General features: G+C 42.9%; 2 protein-coding genes across 4 annotated transcripts in view; both read right to left on the bottom strand.

The window, feature by feature from the left end:
• The window catches only part of slco1c1 (solute carrier organic anion transporter family, member 1C1), a 31,909-nt gene extending 10,282 nt beyond the window's left edge, over window positions 1–21,627 (bottom strand). Inside the window, exons 1-6 of one of the 3 annotated variants that reach the window (XM_042079252.1) lie at window positions 12,428–12,473; window positions 11,696–12,077; window positions 8,202–8,359; window positions 2,553–2,694; window positions 1,014–1,146; window positions 103–224 (exon numbers count right to left, since the gene is read on the bottom strand). In XM_042079252.1, coding sequence (XP_041935186.1) covers window positions 103–224; window positions 1,014–1,146; window positions 2,553–2,694; window positions 8,202–8,345 — 541 coding nt within the window. In that variant the 5' untranslated portion in view covers window positions 8,346–8,359; window positions 11,696–12,077; window positions 12,428–12,473. Of the gene's footprint in view, window positions 1–102; window positions 225–1,013; window positions 1,147–2,552; window positions 2,695–8,201; window positions 8,360–11,695; window positions 12,078–12,427; window positions 12,474–21,557 lie in introns of those variants that run through there. The other 2 variants (XM_042079254.1, XM_042079255.1) reach the window with 2 other exon arrangements.
• pde3a (phosphodiesterase 3A, cGMP-inhibited) overlaps window positions 16,459–23,160 on the bottom strand; it is a 77,364-nt gene continuing 70,662 nt past the window's right edge. Inside the window, 2 exon segments of the mRNA XM_042079243.1 lie at window positions 16,459–22,349; window positions 22,681–22,987. Of these exon segments, the coding sequence (XP_041935177.1) occupies window positions 22,012–22,349; window positions 22,681–22,987 (645 nt within the window). The 3' untranslated portion in view covers window positions 16,459–22,011.

Below are 23,160 nucleotides of genomic sequence, written 5' to 3'. Positions count from 1 at the left end.
CTCCTTCAGGATCACAAAGCCATGAGCACTGACTCTCTACAGCGCTGAACAGTAACGTCCGCTACAACGGAAAAGCCCAAAGTGACCAAAGAGACTGTTCACCTGCTGTAGGCACCTCAGAGGAGTTGCCACCTGCAGAGAGCCCACCAGGTGAGCTTGCTGGACATGGAGAGAAGACATTGGTTGAGTTCACTGAAGATCTAATCGATGAGTCAAACTTATAGCTGTATAAAAACATCAACACAGTGTTTTAGAGGGAGATGAGAGGGGAAGGCATAGAGCAGGCTTATCATGATTAATCAAACCCACAAACACACAAAAGACCTGCCAAAACCAGAACTGTGTGTACTGTGTTCACAGCTGATGCTGCAATGTTTAGCATTGAGTCAGCTATGCTGGAATGTGTCATTGCTATAATTTATACACAGAGACCTGTGAGACTTCAGCGCAACACAAACACTTTAGCATCCTGTTCTGAAATATTTACATATGAAACAGACATCAAAGTGTAGAGTGCAGGGAAAACACTCTCGAGCTGACTTGTCACAGCTGAGATCCTTAGGAAAGAGCTACATCTATATTTTAAACAGAGATTAAGGCAGCTAGGCTTAATGGAAGGTTCATATACATAGATTGTCCTTTATCTATGCCAAAAGAATAAAGTGTAGACAGTCAGTCTGGTTCATGGGTTTCTTTGTACAGGCCAAATGGGAAAACTGGGCCAAATAATGCATTTATCTTGACAAGTAGGGCACAACAAATCAAAATACAAAACAGTACATATGGCATTTTGGCAATAGCGTTTAAAAAGCTTTGATGAGAGGCATGTGACCCAAAAAGCACTCAGCCTGTTGCGTGTAAGTCAGGAGCAGCCTGGACCCTCTGCAGTGCCTCCTGCATGGGTCATTTTGTCCACTTGGAAGACACTGGGGAAACCCCACTCCCTGAGACCGGTGTGATACAAAAACCAACCATATAATCCACCCCCCAGCCCCCCAGCGAGTCATGCTTACCGTCCGATAATGAAGTGTGGCAATGCAATGAGGAAAGTCCCCAAAGACATGAGCAGGCACCCCACTGCTATGATCTTCGGTCTGTGCAGCTTGGCCCCAAAGTAACTGACAAACGCAATCACCAGCAAATTACCTTGTGTGGGAGGAGGAGAGTAAAAAATAGAATATTTTAGCCACTCTTGAATTGCTCACGTTGCTCTGACTGAATTTCCTCAATGGCTTTAGACCAAGAAGACCTCTCAGCCTGGCATAAGCAAAACGACATACAAATGGATTAATTAGCCTCTTATTTCAAGGAAATCCTTAATACAGTATACAGACAAAGGGAGCAATACAAAGACTTCCTGCCAGGGGAAATGGCATGGGGTCAATTAGGCTAATATATGGATTTACGCTTCTGAGAAATCTAGAGCTCAATTCTGGCCTATTTCCATGTTCCAACTCCAGTTTCCCTGAGAGCTGCATTCTAAGGTGAGAGGGCTTAAGAACAACAGTCCACTTCCAACAATGCTAACTAAGAATGGTCATTGTGTCCCATGTCCTGACCTCTTCTTTCCTCTATTGTCTCGCCATGCTGGGGCCAGGGCATGTGAGGACCACTTCTGCCTGACTGAATAGAGACAGAGACAGAAAGCTCCTTAATATGTATGGCTGTCAGACTCTGGACCACCAAGGGCTTCAGCAGAACACCTCAAACTGGAGAAAACACAGAAGAGGGACTTGAGCTCTGGGACACCTGCAGCTAAGGATGTGCCCTGTTTTTGGACACGAGACAGATGGAGGATGGGTTGGAGAAGGAGGGAGAGGAGGAAGAAAGGAAGGTGGCTTGGTGGCTAACCCAGTGTCCCGACACATGATCCCTCCCTGTAACACTGCAGGAACCGGCCTCGCTGCTCCTCTCCACTCCACTCCACTCCTCACCTCTCTCTCTCTCCGCTCACTGCCTCGTTCCCATGGAAACGCTCCTATGGAAACCCTGGCTGCCGCTGCCACGTGAGATGGGTGCTGCAGTGTGGCTTGAGCCCCAGCTCTCTCTCTCTGCCTTTACGGACTTCACGCTCACGCCGAGGCTCTTGATCCCCCAAGGACAGGCACAATAGCTTCATGCATACCGAGCAACACTGAGGGCACACTTACAGCACAAGCCCTTGCCGAAACAATTGGCCAAAAGCATGCAAGCACCAGGCGTGTGGCATATGAAATACAATGGTTTTGGCCTGGCCCTCTCACTCATATATAGAAACCTATAGAAACCACATTTTCATGTAAAGTTCTATTAGGAGGCGTACGTCATCTACGTATACATATCTATGCTCTCTCGATTGTTGCAGACACATAATGCTCTATAACTTTCCTTCACGTAGCTAACAACGTCATGTCACGCATGAGAACGGTGCAGCTGTCTGGTTTCCTGAAGAGAGCTGCATGTATCATCTTACCACCCACCAACCCACCCACACACCCGGCCCCCAAAATCAAAAGAATGTAAAAATAGTTTTTTGAGGAGGCGCCCATGACGCAGGCGGATCTGGTGCTTACCTATTTCAAAGCTCCCATCAATGACACCAACTAAATAACTGGGGATGTCAAAGCGCCTCTCCAGCTGGGTTATTGTGCTTTTCATATAGCTTCCCGACAATGCCTTGGCGAAATACGCAAAGGACAAGGCCACAAGGAACATCTAGAATGAAAAAGGGAAAAAAGAGTGAGCAAAAGAAAGTGAGAGAGAGAGAGAGAGGGGGAGGAGGAGAGAGAACATGGGGGAGATATATAAATGTATCATTTCATAACCAGCAGTTCACTGTACCTCATTAGCCTAATTTTGGATGCCTCAACCTTGCCTCATAAATATGGATTCAAATCAATAGGGAGAAAAGCAGACTGAGCGAGAGGATGAACATGGCTGAGAGAGGCAAGCCAGAGAGGATGAACATGGGAGGGATTTGGGGGGGGGGGGGGGGGGGGGGGGGGGCAACATTGGAGTCATACTGCAGTACTAGGGTGGGAGGAATGGCAGGGGGGTACCAGTGAACAAAAAAATAACAGGAGATTAAGAGAGCTTATGTCACACTCGCTCCAGCAAGAGCAGTTCAGCAACCTGAAGGCAGTGACTCAAGCCTGGTGGCAGAGGCAGTGGAGCTGCTGGGGAGCTCCATAATGACAGGAGTGAGGCTGCAGCATTTGTGAGGCCGCTAGCAACCGCTGTAACATCTCTCCTCCCCCCTAACCTCCCCAGAACCTCCACACACACACACACACACACACACACACACACACACACACACACACACACACACACACACACACACACACACACACACACACACACACACAAACGCACACAGCGAGTCTTACAATCAGCAGCCTCATTCTGTATACACCTTCTCAGTGGCATATCTTCACCCACACAGGGTTTTTTATTTTACATACAGACACACACACACACACACACACACACACACACACACAGTATGAGCACTCTCACACATATGCGCATGCATGTGCATTTAAACATACTGCGTCAAAGGCTCTAATGATCACACTGGAGAGTGCGTGAGGAGGAGAAGGAGTAAAGAAACGGAAAAGAAAGGAGTGAGAAAAGAAAGCAGGAGGGTTGAGTGATGAAGAAAAGTTGTCAAGAAAATTAAAAAAAAAGGGAAAAAAAGGCACAAGAAACAAGGAAAACAGTGATTATGAGTGGGGGTGCACTGAAGAGGAACATACTTTACATTTTGCTGATAAACTGAGACTTCATTAAGGGTTAACCTTTCATGCACTTACAGTACTGTATGTACCACAACACATCATCAATTCAGCCAATTACATTGCAAAGCAGTACAAAGATAAATTAAAAAATGCACTCAGCAAATAATTACACCAGCATTGAAAAATGCATGGCTACTCTGAAGTCCCCCAAGGCAACAACAGACCTCCCTTGGATGGCCCTCTCCTATTGGCAGGAGTCCAAAGTGATGTAGCCAAACATCATCAACAGAGGACATTGATACTAAATTTACTGTGTAAAAATGTCTAGAAATAGTAATAATATGAGGGTGAGGTTTCAAACAGCAAAGTTTATGTTTGTTTTTTTTGTTTTTGTTTCTTTTTAACATCACAGCCAATGAATACAGATGATGATTACGAACTATGCCTATTATCATCACTGATATATTGTTGTTTATTAGATTTATTTATATTATCATTTTTATATCTTGTTGGCACGGCACCATTGGGCTAGTGATGTTTGGTCCCTGAAGATCACATTCTGAATACATCTGTTATAGAGATGCACTGATATGGAATTTTAGGGCCGATAACGATAACCGGTATTTATTGGTTTGTTGTGGCCGATACCGATACGATAACCGATAATATTACTCTTGAAAAAAAATTGTGAAAAGTGATTTGGGGAAAGCATTTAATAAGCATAATTTTATTGCAGTAATTTTACCTACCACCAAATGATGGACAGAACTCATAATAGTCCTCAATAGTACGGCAGTCAACAACATAACAGTAGCCTAGCCCTACAGTATGTCAGAACCTGACATCAGTGAATTGCGAGTGAGTGGCTAGAGAATTTGAATCGTTTTCATTTAGGACTAAACACTCATAAACGGTTCAGCTTGGAATAAGCTACAGTATAGCGACCAAATCAGAGTTTGTGAGGGAAACTTAGGTTTAGTTTCAACTGCGGGTAACTGAATAAAGCTGCAACTCCTCAGACTGTATCTTATGTCCGTCTACTCTGTTGCGCACAACCTGCTGCAGCAGAAATGAAAGGCGTTAGCCCCGAAGGTTTTAATAACTTATTATGATGACCTGTCTGGAACTGAAGCACAAATGGTTAGCATATTTCTAGGTAATAATACAAAACCCAAGCTAAAGTAATGGAAATATAATACTAAAACACAACTTAGAACTAGGCCTACTTATGTACTCGTCCCACTAACGAGTTTGTTTATTTGTTTCCCCGACCAGCGCGGCAAAGTGCAAACACACCAGCACAAGACGGCTCTAGATAGGGCTGAGCTCCGCTCTGTTAAGGTTAAATGGCGGATCATTCACGAGAGGATTTTGAGATGCACAGATTCCCAAATGAACGCATATCCACAGATTTTGTTAGAGTGGTGAAATACATTCAACCGCTGACATTATATTGAGGAAAAAGTATAGCCAACCAAGCTCAAGTAGGCTAGCTCAGTGTAGCCAGACGGACCTTACATAGGCCTAAATTAGGACTTTAAAAAATATCGGCGCAAATTATCGGCCAGAATTCTGTTATCGGACCGATAATAATATTTTCATTTTTTCACTTATCGGCTAATAATATATCGGCCGCCGATATATCGTGCATCCCTAATCTGTTATGGTTAAAGTTTAAAAACATCCAAAAGCGAAAAAGACAAATGGCAAGAAAAATATCCATTAGCCAAAGACCTCACTGGCCTTACACAGCATAAAATAGCTGATCTCACACTCTAGAAAATTATTCTTAACCTAGTCAAGTCATCTTCTTGCTTTGATTGAGTTAAGTCAGTGTCAAGTTCATTACATACACATACACTTGACATAATCAGTCAAAGCAACAAGATGACTTGACTTGGTTACATTAAGTCAACTAATCATTTTTGACAGTGAAGCTTCAGAAGTCTTGATATGGCTGTGCTTGTCCTGTTCCTCCAAATCAGACCACCCCAGGCAAACACAAAAGAGTCACGCCTATAACACACATGCCTTCCATACAGGCCGGCCATTACTTTTTGAAAAAAGTGGCAAGAAAAAAAGTTCCTCAATGAAGAAAACAACCTTTGTTTGTGTTCTTCCAGCAAAACAAAAAAGAAATGTAGGTCAAAAAATGAACATTTGTTTTATATCGTCAGTCTGTGTTGCCCGCCCGCGGTCAGCAGCAGGGTGGATCAGTGCGCCTGAGACTTCCTGGGATGTTTAACACCATCACATCCCTGTGGGAAGTGCCTCTATCCTGTCTGGTTTTCTTTGAATGGGAAAGTCTAAATCCAGAAATTAGAGGCAGCTGACATCATTGACTCAACCACTTCATTAGAGAGACAGGGAGGGAGAGAGAGAGAGAAAGAGGTACAGACAGGAAGGAGACAGAGAAGGAAGGAGAGAGAGGCAGGGTGCAGTGAGGTTGAAAGAGAAGAGAAAGAGCAACAGAAAAGGAGTCTGAGAGAAACATGCAGAGAGAAGAGGTGAGTGTGAGAAGAGAGAGAGGGAGAGAGAGAGAGAGAGAGAGAGAGAGAGATGAACAGAACAGGGTGTGAGTTCTGAATTCTGTCAGACTCTCCTCTACATTCTGCTGACTGTTGCCAAGTCATGGCTGAACAAAACACAAGTGGGTTCATCTAGATCAAAAGGAAGCAAATGCCAAAGTGAATTAAGCTGCTGTATGTTTCACTGTAACATGCGAGAGAGGCTTGTGCACTGGAAGGCCGTCAGCTGACACTGCTCGTAACAGTAGGTCTCCATAACCAGGCCTGACCGTAAATCTCGAGGGGAGGGATGCCAGTGAGGTGGCCGTGCCTGTGAACCCTTCGGCATCAGCCTCTGGATCACATTTCATGTGGAAGCACAAAAAACAACCAGCAGGAACAGCCAACACAGAGTTCCACAGACGCAATGTACATGAGCCACCATTTAAGAGTATGTGTGCGTGTATGTGTGTGTGTGTGTGTGTGTGTGTGTGTGTGTGTGCGTGTGTGTGCCTAACCATGTCCTCCTGCATGCCTCACGCTGCACAAACGTTGCCCGTGCAACAAAGCCTGTGCTGTCCTTCCCTTGCCCCGTGGTCCTCACATGTCACCTCCTTCTTAAGACGCATGGATGCCCAGGCAAAGCAGCGGGACGCTGGCGTGTCAATAAGCTCCCGCGCTGCCATGCGGCTCGTGCGCCATGTGATAGCCAAAAAACACTGTGAAATGGATCAGTCGCGGAGCCCACACACACACACACACACACACACACACACACACACATTCACACTCACACCAAGGACCCCATTGAGATTGAGAACACCCACACTTTGTGAGATCAGTGCTGACATGGGGGTCTTAGAGCTTTTTTCCCCGCACAACCTTGGTGGCGGCCTTCACTGGCCTGTGGTGATTAAATCAAAATCCCAGTAGCACGTTTCAGTAGCAGAGTCGACATAGAACCAGCACTGTACGAGTGGCTAATCAGCTTTCTCCGGACATACAGCTTGTAAAAGGCGCTGTTACAATGCTGTCTTTCTTCAAGTTATTCTTGGCATGGTATTCATACACAAATGCCAGTGTGTGGCATTCAATTTTCTTTTTTCAGATCTAGTATTTACATACAAAATATTAATTAGAACAAAAGCTTTCTGGGCAAGGATTATTGCATTATTGAGACCAAAATACAGTAAACTACAGCAAAACTACACTGTCTAACTATCATTATACTTGCTGGATTAAGGCCACAGCCCAACTAATAGCAGATATGTCCAACATTCAACATGATCCAATTCCACGATTAGGTGCTGGTGGTCCATGAAATAATCTCATTGTGAGGCTTTCATGCCATTGTCTCACACTGACATAATCCAGTGAAAAAACAATGTATGAACTTTCCATCAGTCACTGGCCAACATACTAGGTTATTAAACATGCCTTTGGTCCACCACACATCAGGAATGAGACAACTTTGTTACTATATTTTCAACAGAGGCTTGTCTGCCCCAAACCTTCATGTTTGAGTGGACAGTCGCCAATGGGGTCTATCAAAAACAAAACATCATCGAGCCCAGAGGAGCCACTGTGGGATGTGGCACACATCTTGCACTCAAACTGACCTGAAGAGAAGGAGCTTTGTGCTGTGAATGATGCAGCACAACCTTCAGTGAAATAAAAGAAGAGTGCACTTTTTTTTGTCTGACCGAAAGCCTTCCTGACGGTAAACTCACAAGGCATGTCACACACAGGATAGTCCCGTACAAAAGCCCAGGGCAAACACATTCAGAAAATGCCTTTAGTTCAATACATCGGAAATGATTGTACCACAACCCTAACTGCACACTTTTGAAAAGAGAGGTATGAGCAAAATTCTTCTGTATGAGCAGGAAGTAGAGAACAATGTTTCTATGTGCACTATTATGGAATGTCTGCTTAACGGATTTTCCAACGAGGCTGGCAGAAACGTAACCTTCACCTTTAGGCTGGAGCAAGAGGAGTGATCTCTGGAAGGCATGGGCCTGTTCACTGCTGACCGTGTATCCTGGACTGGGCGATCCATCCTCCACAGAGAAGTCGCGTTTTCCTTGGGCAGAGTTTCCCTAATGAAATTTCTTGGCATTGATGCATGCACCCCTGTGTGAAGAAAATGGGAGAGCGTGACCTCCTTGCCTCACATCTCCGAAAGATAAATAAATAAAGTGTTTGCCAAAGCACAGTGGGAAAACTAGCTGCGGGTTATAAGAGCTAATAACTCCCAAGCAATGGCAAAAAATATATATACAAAAGGTCATACTATGAAAATGGAAGACAATAGCTCTAAACAGTTATCAAAATATTACTGAATACAACCATTTACAAAGGCTATGAATCCAAAACAGCACAGATACTAATGAATCCTGAAAACTATTAGGGATACTATTATGGATAGCAAAAAAGATACGGCATAAAGTAAAAGCAATGGTCTATTTATCAGTTCTCATGACAAATTTATTTATATCCCTTGGTGAGTTAGTTAGGAAAAGTGAGTGTTGAATGAAATTTCCTGCTCTACATACAGTACAGGGCATCTTCAAGCTGCTGCCTTCTCAAGTCATGTGAAATGCCCAAAGGTATAGAGTGCCAGCAAAGACATGTGGTGCTAGTACTAGCACAACAACAGCACTGCAGTCATGATTATATAATATATATATTTCTCACATATGGGGAGGTATAAACTAATGACTGTCAATTATTTGGAACACAAAGGAGGTTTTGTTAAGATGAAAAAGAAAAAAGAAAAATGTGTTGAGAAGCAAACACTGCCTGCTTTTTTCTCTGCAACTTCTTACAAAATGCAGGGTTAGCTCCAGATGTCCTTCTAAATGGTATAGATTCCACAAACTTCAGATTACACATAATAATCTAACTCTTAATCACATCATGTGGCATGTTTTGTGCTGTTCTTGATGGATATAATCTGGGCATTAGGTCATAGGCTATCATAGGGATTTAACGTCACTTCTTAAAGAAATTCCACTTAAGTTCAGAGATTGCGCATGAAATTCCTATTTCAGTATAATAACTATTCTATGATAAAATATCTGCACTTACAATTCTGTAACAATATAGATAATATATCTGCACTTATCATTTAGTACGCAATGGACATCACAAGATAATGCACTGTCTATATATTTAAGCATTGGGGATGCCTAAGGTGCTTCACCTCAGAGACGCTTTAGCAAATTAGCGGCCATATGCAAATCTGCATTTTTTCACCTGATCAGTGTTTGCTAATCATAACCTGCCGACCTCCCGTATTCAACCCCACATCAGAAAATGTTGGGACGTTGTGTGAATTGCGAATAAAAACAATGTAATAATCTGCCAATCTCATAAACTCATATTTAGTTGAAAAAGGACACAGTCAACATATCAAATGTTGAAAATGACAAATTTGACCATTTCATGGATGTTAATTTTGAATTTGATACCAGCAACACGTTTCAAAAAATGGAGGTAACAAGCTGGAAAATTTGTGTAATGATAAAGAAAAGACAAGGAGGGATGTTTCACAACTAATTAGGGTATGGCAACATGATTGGGTATGAAAAAAGCATCCCAGAAAGGCAGGGTCTCTTAGAAGTAACGATGTAGGGGTATTCATCACAATGTGTAAACCTGTGTGGACAAATGATGAAACAATGCAACAATGCAATTTTAATGCTTCTTACAAGACATTGTGACATATTTGGGGAGTTAATAATTTACAATACATAATATCATTAACATATTCAGAGAATTCAGAGAAATCTTTGCAAACAAGGGATAGAGCTGAAAAACAATATTGGATGGCCGTGGTTTCTGTAAAGAAAATCATTATATGGGCTCAGGAAAACCTCTGATAACCATTGTCTATGAGCACAGTTTGATCCTCAATTCAGAAATGCTTGTGTAAACTTTAACATGCAACAGCCAAAATTGTATTTAGACATGACATGATACATATATACCACCGTCTTATCTGGGCCTGAGCTTGTTTAAAATGGACTGCGTTGGAAACGTGGAAAAAGGTCCTGTGGTTAGATCAATCAAATTTTGCCATTCTTTTCATGAACGTATCTGGGTTAAAGAGGAGAGGGCCTATCCAAGTATCCAACCTATCCAACTTGTTTTAGTGCCCAGTTCCAAACCCAACATCTATGACGGTGTGGAGGTGCATGAGTGCCTACAGCATGGGCATCTTGCACATCTGACAAGGCACAATCAATTCTGAATGATGTATACAGGTTTTGAGCAACATATACTGCCATCCTGTCAGGCCTGGCATGTTTTAAGGAAAACAATGCCAAAATGAATTCTGCACATATTTAAACAGTATTTATTTGTAGAGGAAAATTCCAGGTGCTAAAATGGCCTGTGTGGATTCCAGATCTGTCAAATTAGGTGCATCATAAAATGAAAAACATGATTAAGAATACCCCATATGTTGAGCAACTGCAATCCTATATCGGACAGGAATGGGACATTTAATTTTCAAAACTCTAGCAACTGGTCTCCCCAGTTCCTAAACATTTACAGAATTGTGTTGAAGAGGTGAAGCAGCACAGTGGTAAACATTCCCTATCCCGACCTTTTTTAAAACATGTTGCTGCCATCAAATTAAAAGTAGCCTAAACATATATTTGCCATGAAATAGTCAACATTTTCATTTTCAACATGTGATATGTTGCCTATGTCCTTTTTGCTGCTAAATATGCGTTTACGAGAATTGCATATTACCATTCTGCTTTTATTTGCATTTTACACAACGTCCCAACTTTTTCAGAATGATTGGGGATGTAATTAGCCTACTGCGTCATTGATACGTGAGTTTAATGCAGTACTGACCAGGACGTAAACAACTCGTTGGCGCTTTAATGAGGCTGCGTAGGACCCAGAAGTCATGACAACGAGTGTGTCCCTGACCACGCGCACTTTATCTAATTAGTGGCTGCTTATAAAGCCCTGCACTGCGCCTCGGCTCACGGCAAATCCATGACTGACAAATCAACGAACCGGCATGAATGAAAGCCCTTTCCATGGAGATAAGCCTTGAAAGTCAGACAACTGCATTATTTAAAATGCCTTGCCACAGCAGTTATATAACTATAACCTTTTAACACAATACAACTATTTTAAACTAAATAACACATAGATGGGGTTTGGGAAACAATGACAAATAATAAAAATAAAAAAAACTTTAAAAAAAATATAGCCTGAATGAGCACAAGTCTGCTATGAGACCCCCTACTCAATGTCCATCCTACATTTAACTAGACAATATTTAGTCTATTGATTGTACCATTATTCAAAATCTAAGTCTGATATTTCCCAGTTGTACGACGTGACAGCGCGCAATTGCGCGAAGGGCGAACATAGGCTATCTTCCAGATGGAAACCAACAGTTCACTTAAATCATCTAATCAACATAGTAGCACTGATACTCACCAAATTCTGGGTAATCCGCGTGCCAGGTTAACTTTCCTGCTCCTTCAAGGGCGTTACGACCAAATGAAAGACAAGTATTTTCTTTGGAACGAGGTGAGTCCACAGCGCTGACGCACACGCTGTCGATGTGATGGGCTTTATTGAAACTTCATAAGGATGAGGACGAAAAGGCACTCGTTCTCAGTGCAAGTCTCAGGAGTTCGGTGTCAAATACAAACCTCTCAGTTTTAGGTCAGTTCTCAGAGATTTTGTACACCGGGGTCATTTGACGTAAATCTGCTTCCTTTCACAACAGCGTCCCTGGCAGGCTCACTGTAGTGAAATAGTTGTTGGGAACGGTGTTCAAGGCGCTTGAAGAATTGGCTCAAACACGTGATGACCCCTGGGAGCGCCAAGAGAGAGATGACATAGGATTGATTTGTTTCGCTGTATTTGCATTTCAGACCAGATGATCGAGGGACATTTTCTACAGTTGAAGCATAATCGCACTGTGTGCCTTTAGAGCATATAAGAATCACCCATCTTTAAACATTAGACTACCACGATTTTCGTCCATATCGTTTTAATGAATTTAAGTCAACAGTACAGCTGGGTAAAGTGGCTAAAGATCACTAAGCATAAAGCACCGTTAGCCTGTAAAGATAATGTTATTTACAGCAAATGACTGCAACAACGTGTTGGAGCCCAAGTCTGTAATTGGGAAGTGTGTGAAATATTAACTAACAGTCTCACCGGATACGAAGTAAATTGACCCATTTAAGGGCTGAGACTAGAAGCACTGAGCGCACTTGAAGCATCCATTGCAACAGTTCTCACTCGCGTCGCTACAGAGACAGTTTAGTTCGCTTAGATGCATTTGTGACATTTTTATAAAACGATGTTTTGAGAAGCACAGTACTTCCTAATTAATGCCCATAAGTTTTGTTTTTGTATTTTAACATATAATTATTGTAAAGACAGTATCAACTTGGTCAGAAATATTGCATTATCTTGTCAGTGCAACCAACCGATGCTTCACAGAAATTGATGTTTTTTTTCTTTACCGACACGAGGATCACATGGAAAAGGGAAAAAAAATCTCCACGTTCCTTGTTGCCATAGAGATAGAGCTGAGACATGCAATATGGCAGCTTTAATAACTTGGGAAGCGGGTCTGACATAGTTTGATCAAATCCGGGTGTGTGCTGACTCCAGTTAAACCAGCGAGTAGGCTGCACCTGTGTCCTGCCCGAGTCTATGAGGGATCTCTGTGCAAACATCAAACTCAACCGTTGCACTCTTTTCATTTCAGGCACAATGAGATGACAACATCTGTAGCCTGCTAGCCATTGTTTGATCCAGCCTAGCCTTCTATTATGAAGCTGACCATAGCAAATGGTGTAAAGTTGGCCTAAGATTATATACTTTATTAACTAATCATATAACTCCATTTACAACTCGAATTGATGGAGGGCCCGAAGAGAGTGAGCATCAAGAGATACAATAGAGGTGGGCAACAACTGACAAACTTGTTCTTTTGAGATCACCCACAGACTACCGTACATAGTTAGGCCTTGTCAGATCATAGGTTAGGCTTGGGGGTGCAGCTGAATTCATGGTCCAGTAAGGCGAGCCTATAAGAGATTCTTTCTCAACACCAATACTGCATAAAGACGCGGATCAACAAACAGCTTCTGTCTCCATGCTGTTACCATTGTGTTGACAGCCTTGACATGACCCTTTTTATATAGGTCAGCTGACTTACAGTAGAAATATCAAATGATCACCATGTCATCTGACATGGAAACGTTATAGTATATAAGTTTAGGGTTAATTGGGTCTAGTCAGTAGCCTTATTATTGACCCTTAATTGTTAATCAGTAGATTAATCCTAGGTGACCCAGGCTTGTTGTATGTAATTTTAGTCAGTGTTTATGCATATTAGTATGCAAATCTCAGTATTTGGTCTTCATAACAAACTCCTGGAGCATTTTAACACCTCTGGGACTGTTGATACTTCAGGTCTAAACAATGTATGCATGCTTACAGTGGTTATGCCTAACACTGTAGGTTACATGTGGCCCTTATTAGCCTATACTAGTTTGTTTATATTTTATTTGTTGTCTTTTGCATACATTTTAAACAACACCCCCATCCAGGAACAATCTGTACTGAACAGTTACATCTTACATAAAATAGGCCTAATACGTACTACTTTTTAAAATGACTGTTCATTGATCTAATTAGTTGTGCTCTAGAAATACTCTAGATTGGGACTTTCTTCCTTCATGCATGTGAGACTGAACCAATTGGACAGCCTTAATCAACTGATGTTTAATGATAAGTTGCCACTGAGATGGCTGGAAGGAGGAACCGATGGAGCCAGTGCTCCTCATCTGGGACGGAAAGGAAGCAGTAGGTCACCACTGACTCCACCACCCTGACTGTACTCAGCTCCGCTCCTAGGTTCAGAACTACAGAACCTAGGATCCAGCAGCACCACGGCAACTGGAGCACCTCAGCTAGGAGTGCTGAAACTGCCCAATTGCAAAGGAGAGAGCCTACTGAAAGGTACCTCATCCCGATCCAGAGGGCCACCCTGTTCAGTACCAGGTCAGCGGCGGAGACGGGTGTTCAGGACACTTCTTGCAGGTCCTTCATATCTCCCTGGTCTGCAAGTGAGCCGAGACCATGGGCCTGGGAGTCAACCACCCCAGTCAGCAGAAGGTGTGCAGCTTGTGACACCGAAGGAAACTCCTCTGAGCCACACGTTGCCCCGTCACATGGTCGTTTTACGTTTGATGGAGAGAGTCAGCTGCTTGTTGGAGTGTCTACATGACATACAACTCAGCTCTGTTACCAGTTAAATGTGCACTGTACACTACATGTAATCCATCCTCGCTCTGGCTAAATGTAGATCTAGTAGTTCCTATTTTCCTGGGTTGCTGGACTGTAAAGAAATCCCACGGAGGAATGCTTTGATCAGCTTTGTTGCCTCTCTCTGAATGAAAGGAGCCAAAGGATAGAGGGACTTGGCCTACATAAGGAACATGCCAGGTTTGATGATGCAGATGAGAATATGAGATCTTACAGTCTTATAAGACACACTCATATAGTCATTTTTTCAGAAGAAATTCCCCATTTTCATCTATTTTTAACGTACCCATTTAGCGGCCAACGTACTGGGGTACCCATTTAGCGGCCAACGGGGTAATCAATTTGTCTAATGCTGGTGAAAAGGGCATGCTCCTCCCCGCGACAACAACGTTACATAGTGGAATACCAGGCGACTGCAAGAACAGTACCCTTACACTAGTAAAGTGAAAGATGGTAGAAGTCTCTTTCATGTACTTCCTATCACATGAAGGAGGAACTGTACATTCAATTCATGACATACTGTATCTTCTTAGTTAGGTCATGGTGACATAGCACAGGCCTCTCCCATGCTCTCCAGTGTAATGTGTATGATGATATCTTTGTTTTTCTGTGAACACCTCCAGATCTGTGTACTGCTGAGTTTTGTAAACTAGAAGTGGAGTAATAAAAGTGTCAGCTGTAAGATGCTCTCGTTTAAGTGCCTCTTTCTGGTTGAATTTTGCCCCTGAGTACGAGTTATTCACGTTATACACGTTATACAATCTCGAAGACCAGCACTCAGATTCCGGGGCAAGCACTTAAAGCAACATTATGAAATTTTGCTCCAACATTTGGCCAGCTAGAGAAAATGTCACTTTTTTGACATGTTGTTAGTGTGCACTAGTGAGGCACATATTTACAATACATTGTGTTTTCATGTGTTGGTCTTCTGAAAAGACTGCCCAAAAACATTACCACTCAAAGCTGCAGTTAGTAAAATCCTCTGGTAACAAGTTCAAAGGACCGCATCTGAAATTATGTGCTTTAATCCACTTACGTAACTGTCCTTTCTTTCTGTCATGACACACATTTCCAGCAGTATGTCTTGGAACATTCTTTTGTATCTTGTTAGGTTTCATAATGGCAATGAATAAGACATTTAGCCTTCATGCAACATATTTTATCAGTCTCTACACAGATAAGTACTCAAAGCAACTGAACCTGAACCATCTATAGCTTGTCTTCAGTAGTAATTGGCATTTCAAACCGATTTAATCAATAAACCCACTTGTTATTCACAGCAACACACATTCCTGTATGGCATGGCCTGAGAGCAAAGTGTGACTGATCATGTAAATCAGAAGTATTTAAAAATAGCCATTTAAATTGTTTGTTAAATTGTTAGTTCAAATTAAATTGAAATAAATTTTCAACTGAATTTACTTGTTAGCCGTTTCACAACAGACCACACTTATGCCTGACAAAAGCAAGTGTGCCACCTTGTGACATGATGTGGATGAGGTTTCTAGACCACTGTGCATGCACCTAGTAGTTTCTCTGTCTCTTTCTCTTTCCTCATCCTGGTCTTTGCGCACCATCTTTGCTCTCTATCACAACTTTCTGGTTTATTCTTATCACTGAGCAGCTCCCAGGTGACTTGCTTGTTCTGTGTGATTAAAATGTGGTTTCCACAGCCCAAACTCCTGAGACACTGTGCAATGCAGGACAGTGTGAATGACTCACACCAACCAGAGGATTGCATTTGGTCATTGGGGATGTTTTTGCCTTCACTTTCATCAAGGGAAATGTCTTTGGCTACATAGTTATGGTATACTGTATATGGTACCATATGCCAAAGTGTATTTAAAGTTAAAGTGTATTTAACTGAGTGGCATTTGTGAGCAAAAGAAAACACTGACACATTGAGATACCACAGCATATAACTCATGTTATTCAACTGTATTCACATCACAACATCCACATTGTTCATCTTGTGACAAGGTCTAGTAATCTCAATATATATTTACTGTATAATACATTATACCAAGAGGCACTTCCAGTAAATCTGGCAATAAAGGAGCTACAGTATAGTGTCTAAATTACAAAACAGTAAAAATAAATAATGTTTATCTAAAAGACTTTTGTTGTCATTTAATTTTTTTATCTGTACAGTATATATTTTGTACAAAATGGAACAATAACCATCAATAAAATGAATATTTTACTTATCAACGAATACTGGTGATTTACACATTTTTCCCTCACTATAGGTATTGCTACATGTGTTAAGTGCAAGGTACTAGTCAGAAGAAAATGATTAGCCTGTGAAGTGTCGACTTAATATATATTTATATATATATAATTAAAAAAAGTCTCCGTTCTCTTGTTTAAAGAGGTGTAAAGCTCATCAGGGCCTGACCTTATGTGATTTGGTAAAAATAGTGCTAATAATTAGGGTGATTTTAGACATAAACACTTTTTTAGACAAAAAGATGGTGGAGCAGTGCTGACTGGCAGTGACGGACGGACAGACGTGTCAATAATGGGAGGAGATTCTCACACTGACGCCTGAAAAGAACAAGACGCAGCAGCAGAATGTGTGTTGGTGGCAGATAGGATAACAGAGTCACTTAAAGTAGGTGTCCAATTAATTAAGACTGAAAGGAAAAAGAACAGTTGGCAGTTGTACCCATGGAAAAAAAGACCCTCCCCCCTGTATTGCCTGTAAAGAAAAGAAAATTCTGGTCCGCTTTATGCATTCACTATGCTTGCACATTTTATAAACCTAGGCTATCATAGCCCTGCCCATGGGAGCCATGACTGACCATATATACCCAGAAACATAAGCCTCTCACACACCATGAAAAAAAAATCACAATCCCTTGTGGCTGAAAGGTAGTCAAGTCTGACAATATTGACTGAATGCTGCAAGAGCAGACAGTGAAAGATGTCACTACCAATTCAGCCTAGTACAGACGTCGTATACCCATACCCATAAACAGACAAAGGATGAGAAACCAGCGTGAATGTCTGCAGATACACCAACGAAAGCTAAACGAGTCCCATCTCATCCTTCTCTTTATGAAACGAGCAAAAGGCAAAAGTACAGACTAAATAAAAAGGTTAAATGAAGATCAAGGCCAAACAGTTTTGGAGGATTTTTTTTTCTGAGGCACTCTGTAGAGGGCTGTAGTATGGTCTCGTCACACTGCGGCATATTCGCACGGATGCTTTAAAGAATAATAATAAAAAAGAAACACATGAAACACACAACCATATCGCTAATCAAGCAGTTCAAAGTGTTAATCCCTGGGTAGATCCACAGTTTTTTTTTTCCATGTAAGTCTCTTTCAAGGATAGGGTTCTGGTTGGTCAGTCCAGAGGAGAGGGTGGGGAAACGCCTTTGGAAATTAAGTAATAGAGTAATACCACGGGCCTTGTTGTCTTTGATGATGGGGGGGGGGGTTGGTGGAGGAGGGTGTTTTAAGTGCGGAGGCTCGGTGGATATCAAAGAAGGCCGCAACGAGAGCGGCACGTTCCTGTGGCGTGTGCATCAAAGAGTTGTCCTTGCGCATCGAAGCGCCACTGGCCGTTTCCAAAGTCACTGCCGCCCATGTAGGCAAGTGGAGGTGTCATTGATGGCTTCCCAGTGGACAGAAGACTTTGCACTTCAGAAGAGAAGAGGGCCCACTATGTTCAAATGACTGCTCTCAATAACTATACCATACTCAGATGCATCAATAAAGCCGATGGGCCTTCCGTGTACTTACTGTGTGAGAGAAACTTAATAATTCTCTTTCTTGAAACAATACAGTATATATAGATTTTTTCCTGCCTGTAGTGGATTTTACAGAAAGATGAAACAATACAAACACAAACATGGCCTTCTCATTTCTTCAGTGATGTTTGCACATGTATCAATGGTTGCCTGAGATAGAACACGCAGATATGAAATGTGACAACTCACTGAAGGCCACAAACCACTGACCTGTACCAACATGAATTCCCATAGGCCTACAGTTTCTCATCTTCTTAATCCTTGTACCAAGTATGTGATGTCTCAGTCGGGCCTACCAGTTGACTCAAGAACTTGGCACAATAAAGCCAGAAATCAAGATGCTTTGTCTTTTGAAACTTCACTTCACAGAACTATGAACACTATTCATACCGTACATCTAATTGCAGTCTCTATGTGCAGTGTGTCCCTGCTTTTGTCCTCTTCCCAAAAGATCAGGGTGTTTCCATGTCTTAAACTGTGTGTCTGGGTCTGTAAACATCATGCATGTCACATATAATGAGGCTCCTTAATGTCACTGCCAGGGAAACAGAGGCTACAGTCGGATAGTCGTTTTTGCTTGGATAGGTTCCTAACTGAGTTAAATGACTCGAATGTATCTTCGTGGCAACCACGATCAGCTGGTCGAATGCTCTAAATGCTTAGGAAAGGTGAATCAATGCTTCTGTTTGAAACTCTTTAGCATGGGTTCACCTGAGAGGAGAGGAGATACATCTGTCCCACAATTCCTTGTGGCAGCAACAACAAACGATCAGTGTGACCCTATGCGAATGAAATCTACCTTAGTATGATTATACATCACACTGTAAATGTCGTTTGATTCTCTTAGCACCACGGTTGTCTTTTCCTAACGTCTCACGAATTCCTCTTCACGACCTCATGCGTTTCACTGAGGTCAAGTAAGAATGGCAAGGAAAGGATATAGGACCTAATTTTTTTGGACTATCGTACTGTAGCCAAAGAGAATGGCAGTTAACAGCATTAAAATTGTTCTGGAAAAAGGAGTTTTGGCTTTTTCTCTATCTTAATAGGGAGGAACTGTGTTGCATGCATCCCCATGTTAAATGCCCTCCTACAGCCAGCCACAAAGCTACACAAGCGACAATAAGATTGGCAAGCAGCAATGAGGGAAAAGTTAAAAACAGCAAAATGTGATGAAGAGTGAGAAGGACAGACACCACATAGTTAGGGTGGGTTTAAAAATCTCCACTGAAGTAATATTTGACTAACACACACACACACACACACACACACACACACACACACACACACACACTGATGTTGCGCTTGTTCAGTTCCCAAACAATAATTTCAAATAAAATTTAAAAAAAGAATTGTCCCTTTTAACACTTAAAAAACCCCTGAAAGTGCAAACTAAACGATTTAGGCTAGGATAGGATGCAGAGTATTGCTTTAACGGTCAATCCCTGGCCTTCCTTGTTTTTTCCTTACTAATGATATTAGCAAAGTACACTGAGCTCTTTTCAATTTCAAAGGGGAGGCTGGAGGAGGCATGCCAGAAACGGAGTGTGCTGCTGCAGCTTCGTCACCCCCCACACTCTAATTGGCTCCCCCATCAAAGTGCACCGTTCTGGTGGAGGCCCAACAGCAGCGGAGTAGGGTGATGAGGCCTGAGGAGAGTGTTTCATCTGAGTGCTGCTGTCCTCGATCCGCTCAGCCATCACGGCCAATCTGCCTTGTTCGTACATCAAAGGATGGGGGGGGGGGGGTCCGGCCGGGCGAACGGACGCCACGGGTCCACTCACGTGGACGTACGGATGGGCGGGCGGTGCAGTCCAGGCACTCCATATCATCAGCTCTGTCATGGGAGCCCCACCCCCACCCCACCCTTCGGGCTGAGCACCAGGACGACTTAGCAATGTGGACGATGCTCCATGCCTTTTTCCTTCTGCATGACTTTCATGGCTTTGGGATGAAAGCAAGGGCTGGAATACTGGGATTTTGTGGGGTAGGGGGGTACTAGGGGTGGGCTTTCAGCTTTAAAGGACACTGCTAGACACAACTACATGGGGCTTTCTTTAAAATTGTACATGCGCATGAGTTGCTAACCCAGCAACAGCAGGTTTAACAGCTTTACAGACACTGTACACACTGTAGTGTAGAGAATATAGTGCGAGCTGCATTTGTGATGACCTACATGTGACGCTTTAGCCTAAGGTGGCTTCCTTGAGGATAGGCAAGCTTGAAACCATTTTAAAATGAATGTTTTGGGTGAAAAAAAACTATGTGCAATTAATTCATTTTTATGCACCTCCATCGTCATAGCATCGTGCATAGCATCAGGAGTGCATGGAGTCACATTTCAGATAACTACACTGATGGTCTCAACAATGAAGGGGAATGCTAGAATGGCTCCAACACCCATTGTACTTAGAAAAGATCCTATATTGGCCATACAATAAAACAACTGTGGGCAACAACTGGAGCATCAAACCACACAAAAAAACATTTAACAGGCTACACAAAAATAGGGCTCAAAAGTCCTATTTGGACCATGTCTGTCTACTTTCACAGGGTCTTGCGCACATGAAAGAAATAGACAAAGAATATAAGGAAAAAGCAAAGTAGTTGCCAAGAAAGACTTTGGTTGATGGCCCACATACAAATGTATGAAGCTGTGGCATTTTGGAGCCATGGCACTGACTGGCTTTGTGTGACTTCCAGAGACAAAAGCATCAGGAGGAAAGGGGGGCATGTGATGCAAAAAAAATCTCATGCAAGTGTGTGTGTGTGTGTGTGTGTGTGTGTGTACATGTATGCTATTCTCTCCCTTGTGAAATAGGAAAGTCTTTTGAGAGCTGTAGGGTATTAAAATTCTGCTACTTCTCTCCCTTGTTGGAATGCAAGTGAATGGAGGCATGTTATTCTCGAGTAAGTGTTGTACAAACACTGGTTGACACCACAGTTGAAGGTCACCCCTCGGAATAGACAAAACTCCAATGGCAATGGATATCTCACTGCACACACGCACGCACACACACACACTCACACACTCAAAGGAATTCACTCATGCACTTATTAAATCAACTTTCAAAAGTAGTAGATAACAGGCTAGCCAATAAGTCCCTGCTTTTGTATACACATGCTGACACCAAGCAGAGCTCATGTTGTGGAGGTCTGGGCACTCTAAACCCAGCTCTCAAGAGCACAGAGCCTGATCAAAACTGAATCAAATGGTTTTTTTTCTTTAGAAAAGGAAAATTCCCTTACTTCCAAAGAGCTCATCACCCCCTCGACAGGTGTGCCACGGACACCGTGTAGTCCGACCCTCTTGACCAGAAGAAACACTTTACCGCTTCTTCACACATTGCACTCGTCCTTCTCACCCACATACTCACTCACTTACACACACACACACACACACACACACACACACACACACACACACACACACACACACACACACACACACTACTGAAAGCTCTCAAGCCTGTCTCTCTCAGACCTTATCCACTTTAGGCACATACCACCCCCCCCCCCGACCCCACCCCCGAGTGTCTACAGTGTTGTGTCTAAGTGATGTGCTGGCAACCATATGTCAGGACTCTTTGTTTGGGAAATTAGAAAGTGTTCCTCTGACAGTTTCTTTTCTCTCTCTCTCTCTCTCTCTCTCTCTCTCTCTCTCTCTCTTCATTCTTGTCTGTAACCCGACGCAGTCCCTCCATCACTCAGGGTTTTCTTCCTCCTCCTCCTCCACCTCCACCGCCTGGTCATCTGCAGTCTCAGGCGACGCGGGCGTCTCGTCCTCCAGAGACTCTGCCTCCTCCCCCTCCGTGCCCTCCTCCTGCTCCTCCTCCCCCGACTCCTCTACGTCCTCCTCTTTGCTCCCGGGCTCCTCCTCTTCCTCATGGATGGAGAGGATGGGCTCGTTGCCCAGCGCCGACTCCTCGGCCTCGGTCTGGGCGTCCTCAGCGATCACCTTCTTCCACATCTCATGGTTCTCCAGCAGGTGCTGGGTGATCTGGCAGAAAACCTTCCGTCGCTTCTTTGGCCCTCGCTTCTCTGTGAAAAAGACACGGAAACAAGCATGGTGAAATAAAACACTAAGTAAATCACATTCTTCCATCCATCCATCATCTGATGAAATTATTTGGATTTCATTTGATAGGGATGATGTTACTTAACATAGTTCCAATACAGAACATGAAAGTGATCTTGTTTAATGCTTCGAGTACTGTTTTTACTAAACTTGCAACTCTTGTTTGAAGTTAAAGTTGAAGATGAAGCAAATAAGGTACAGTTGGGATAACTGTCCAGTAATTATGGTAACCACATTTTTTTCTCCTTATGCTTTTCAGCGTATCGTTACAGGGTAAAACAAGTAACATCTTACGAGATTGCTCCGAGCTGGTGGATGCATCTTCCTCCGCCGTATCTTCATCTTCCTCATCTTCCTCCTCGTCTGACTCCACTCCACCCGGCACCACCTCCTCTCCTTCCCTCTCCTCACCACCCTCTTCCTTGGCTGCGCCCTCCCCCGGCTCCACCCAGTGGCCAGGCATGAGGGCGGCCGAGTCGTAGGAGCTGCACAGCGGACCCACGATGTGTGTGATGAAGGACTCCTGGAGCTTAGCCAGCTGTGGTGCCGAGCGGTCCATGAAAGGGCTGATGGGAAGGCCCAGGCTGGATTCCTCATCCCCCTGCAACGCAATTGGACGCAATGTACAACAACATCATCGATATACACTCCCAAACATCAATTATAGATCTATCTACCCAGATTTAGATTTTAAGAGGGGTATGTAGTGTTATCAGAGGGTCTTGGTGCAAGAGATCTCAATGAGGGTTTCAGAGATTTCAGAGTTGGAATTCT

This window comes from Alosa sapidissima, chromosome 22 (assembly GCF_018492685.1).
Source record: "Alosa sapidissima isolate fAloSap1 chromosome 22, fAloSap1.pri, whole genome shotgun sequence".
Taxonomy (NCBI): domain Eukaryota; kingdom Metazoa; phylum Chordata; class Actinopteri; order Clupeiformes; family Clupeidae; genus Alosa; species Alosa sapidissima.
This window is presented reverse-complemented; position numbering and strand designations above follow the sequence as displayed.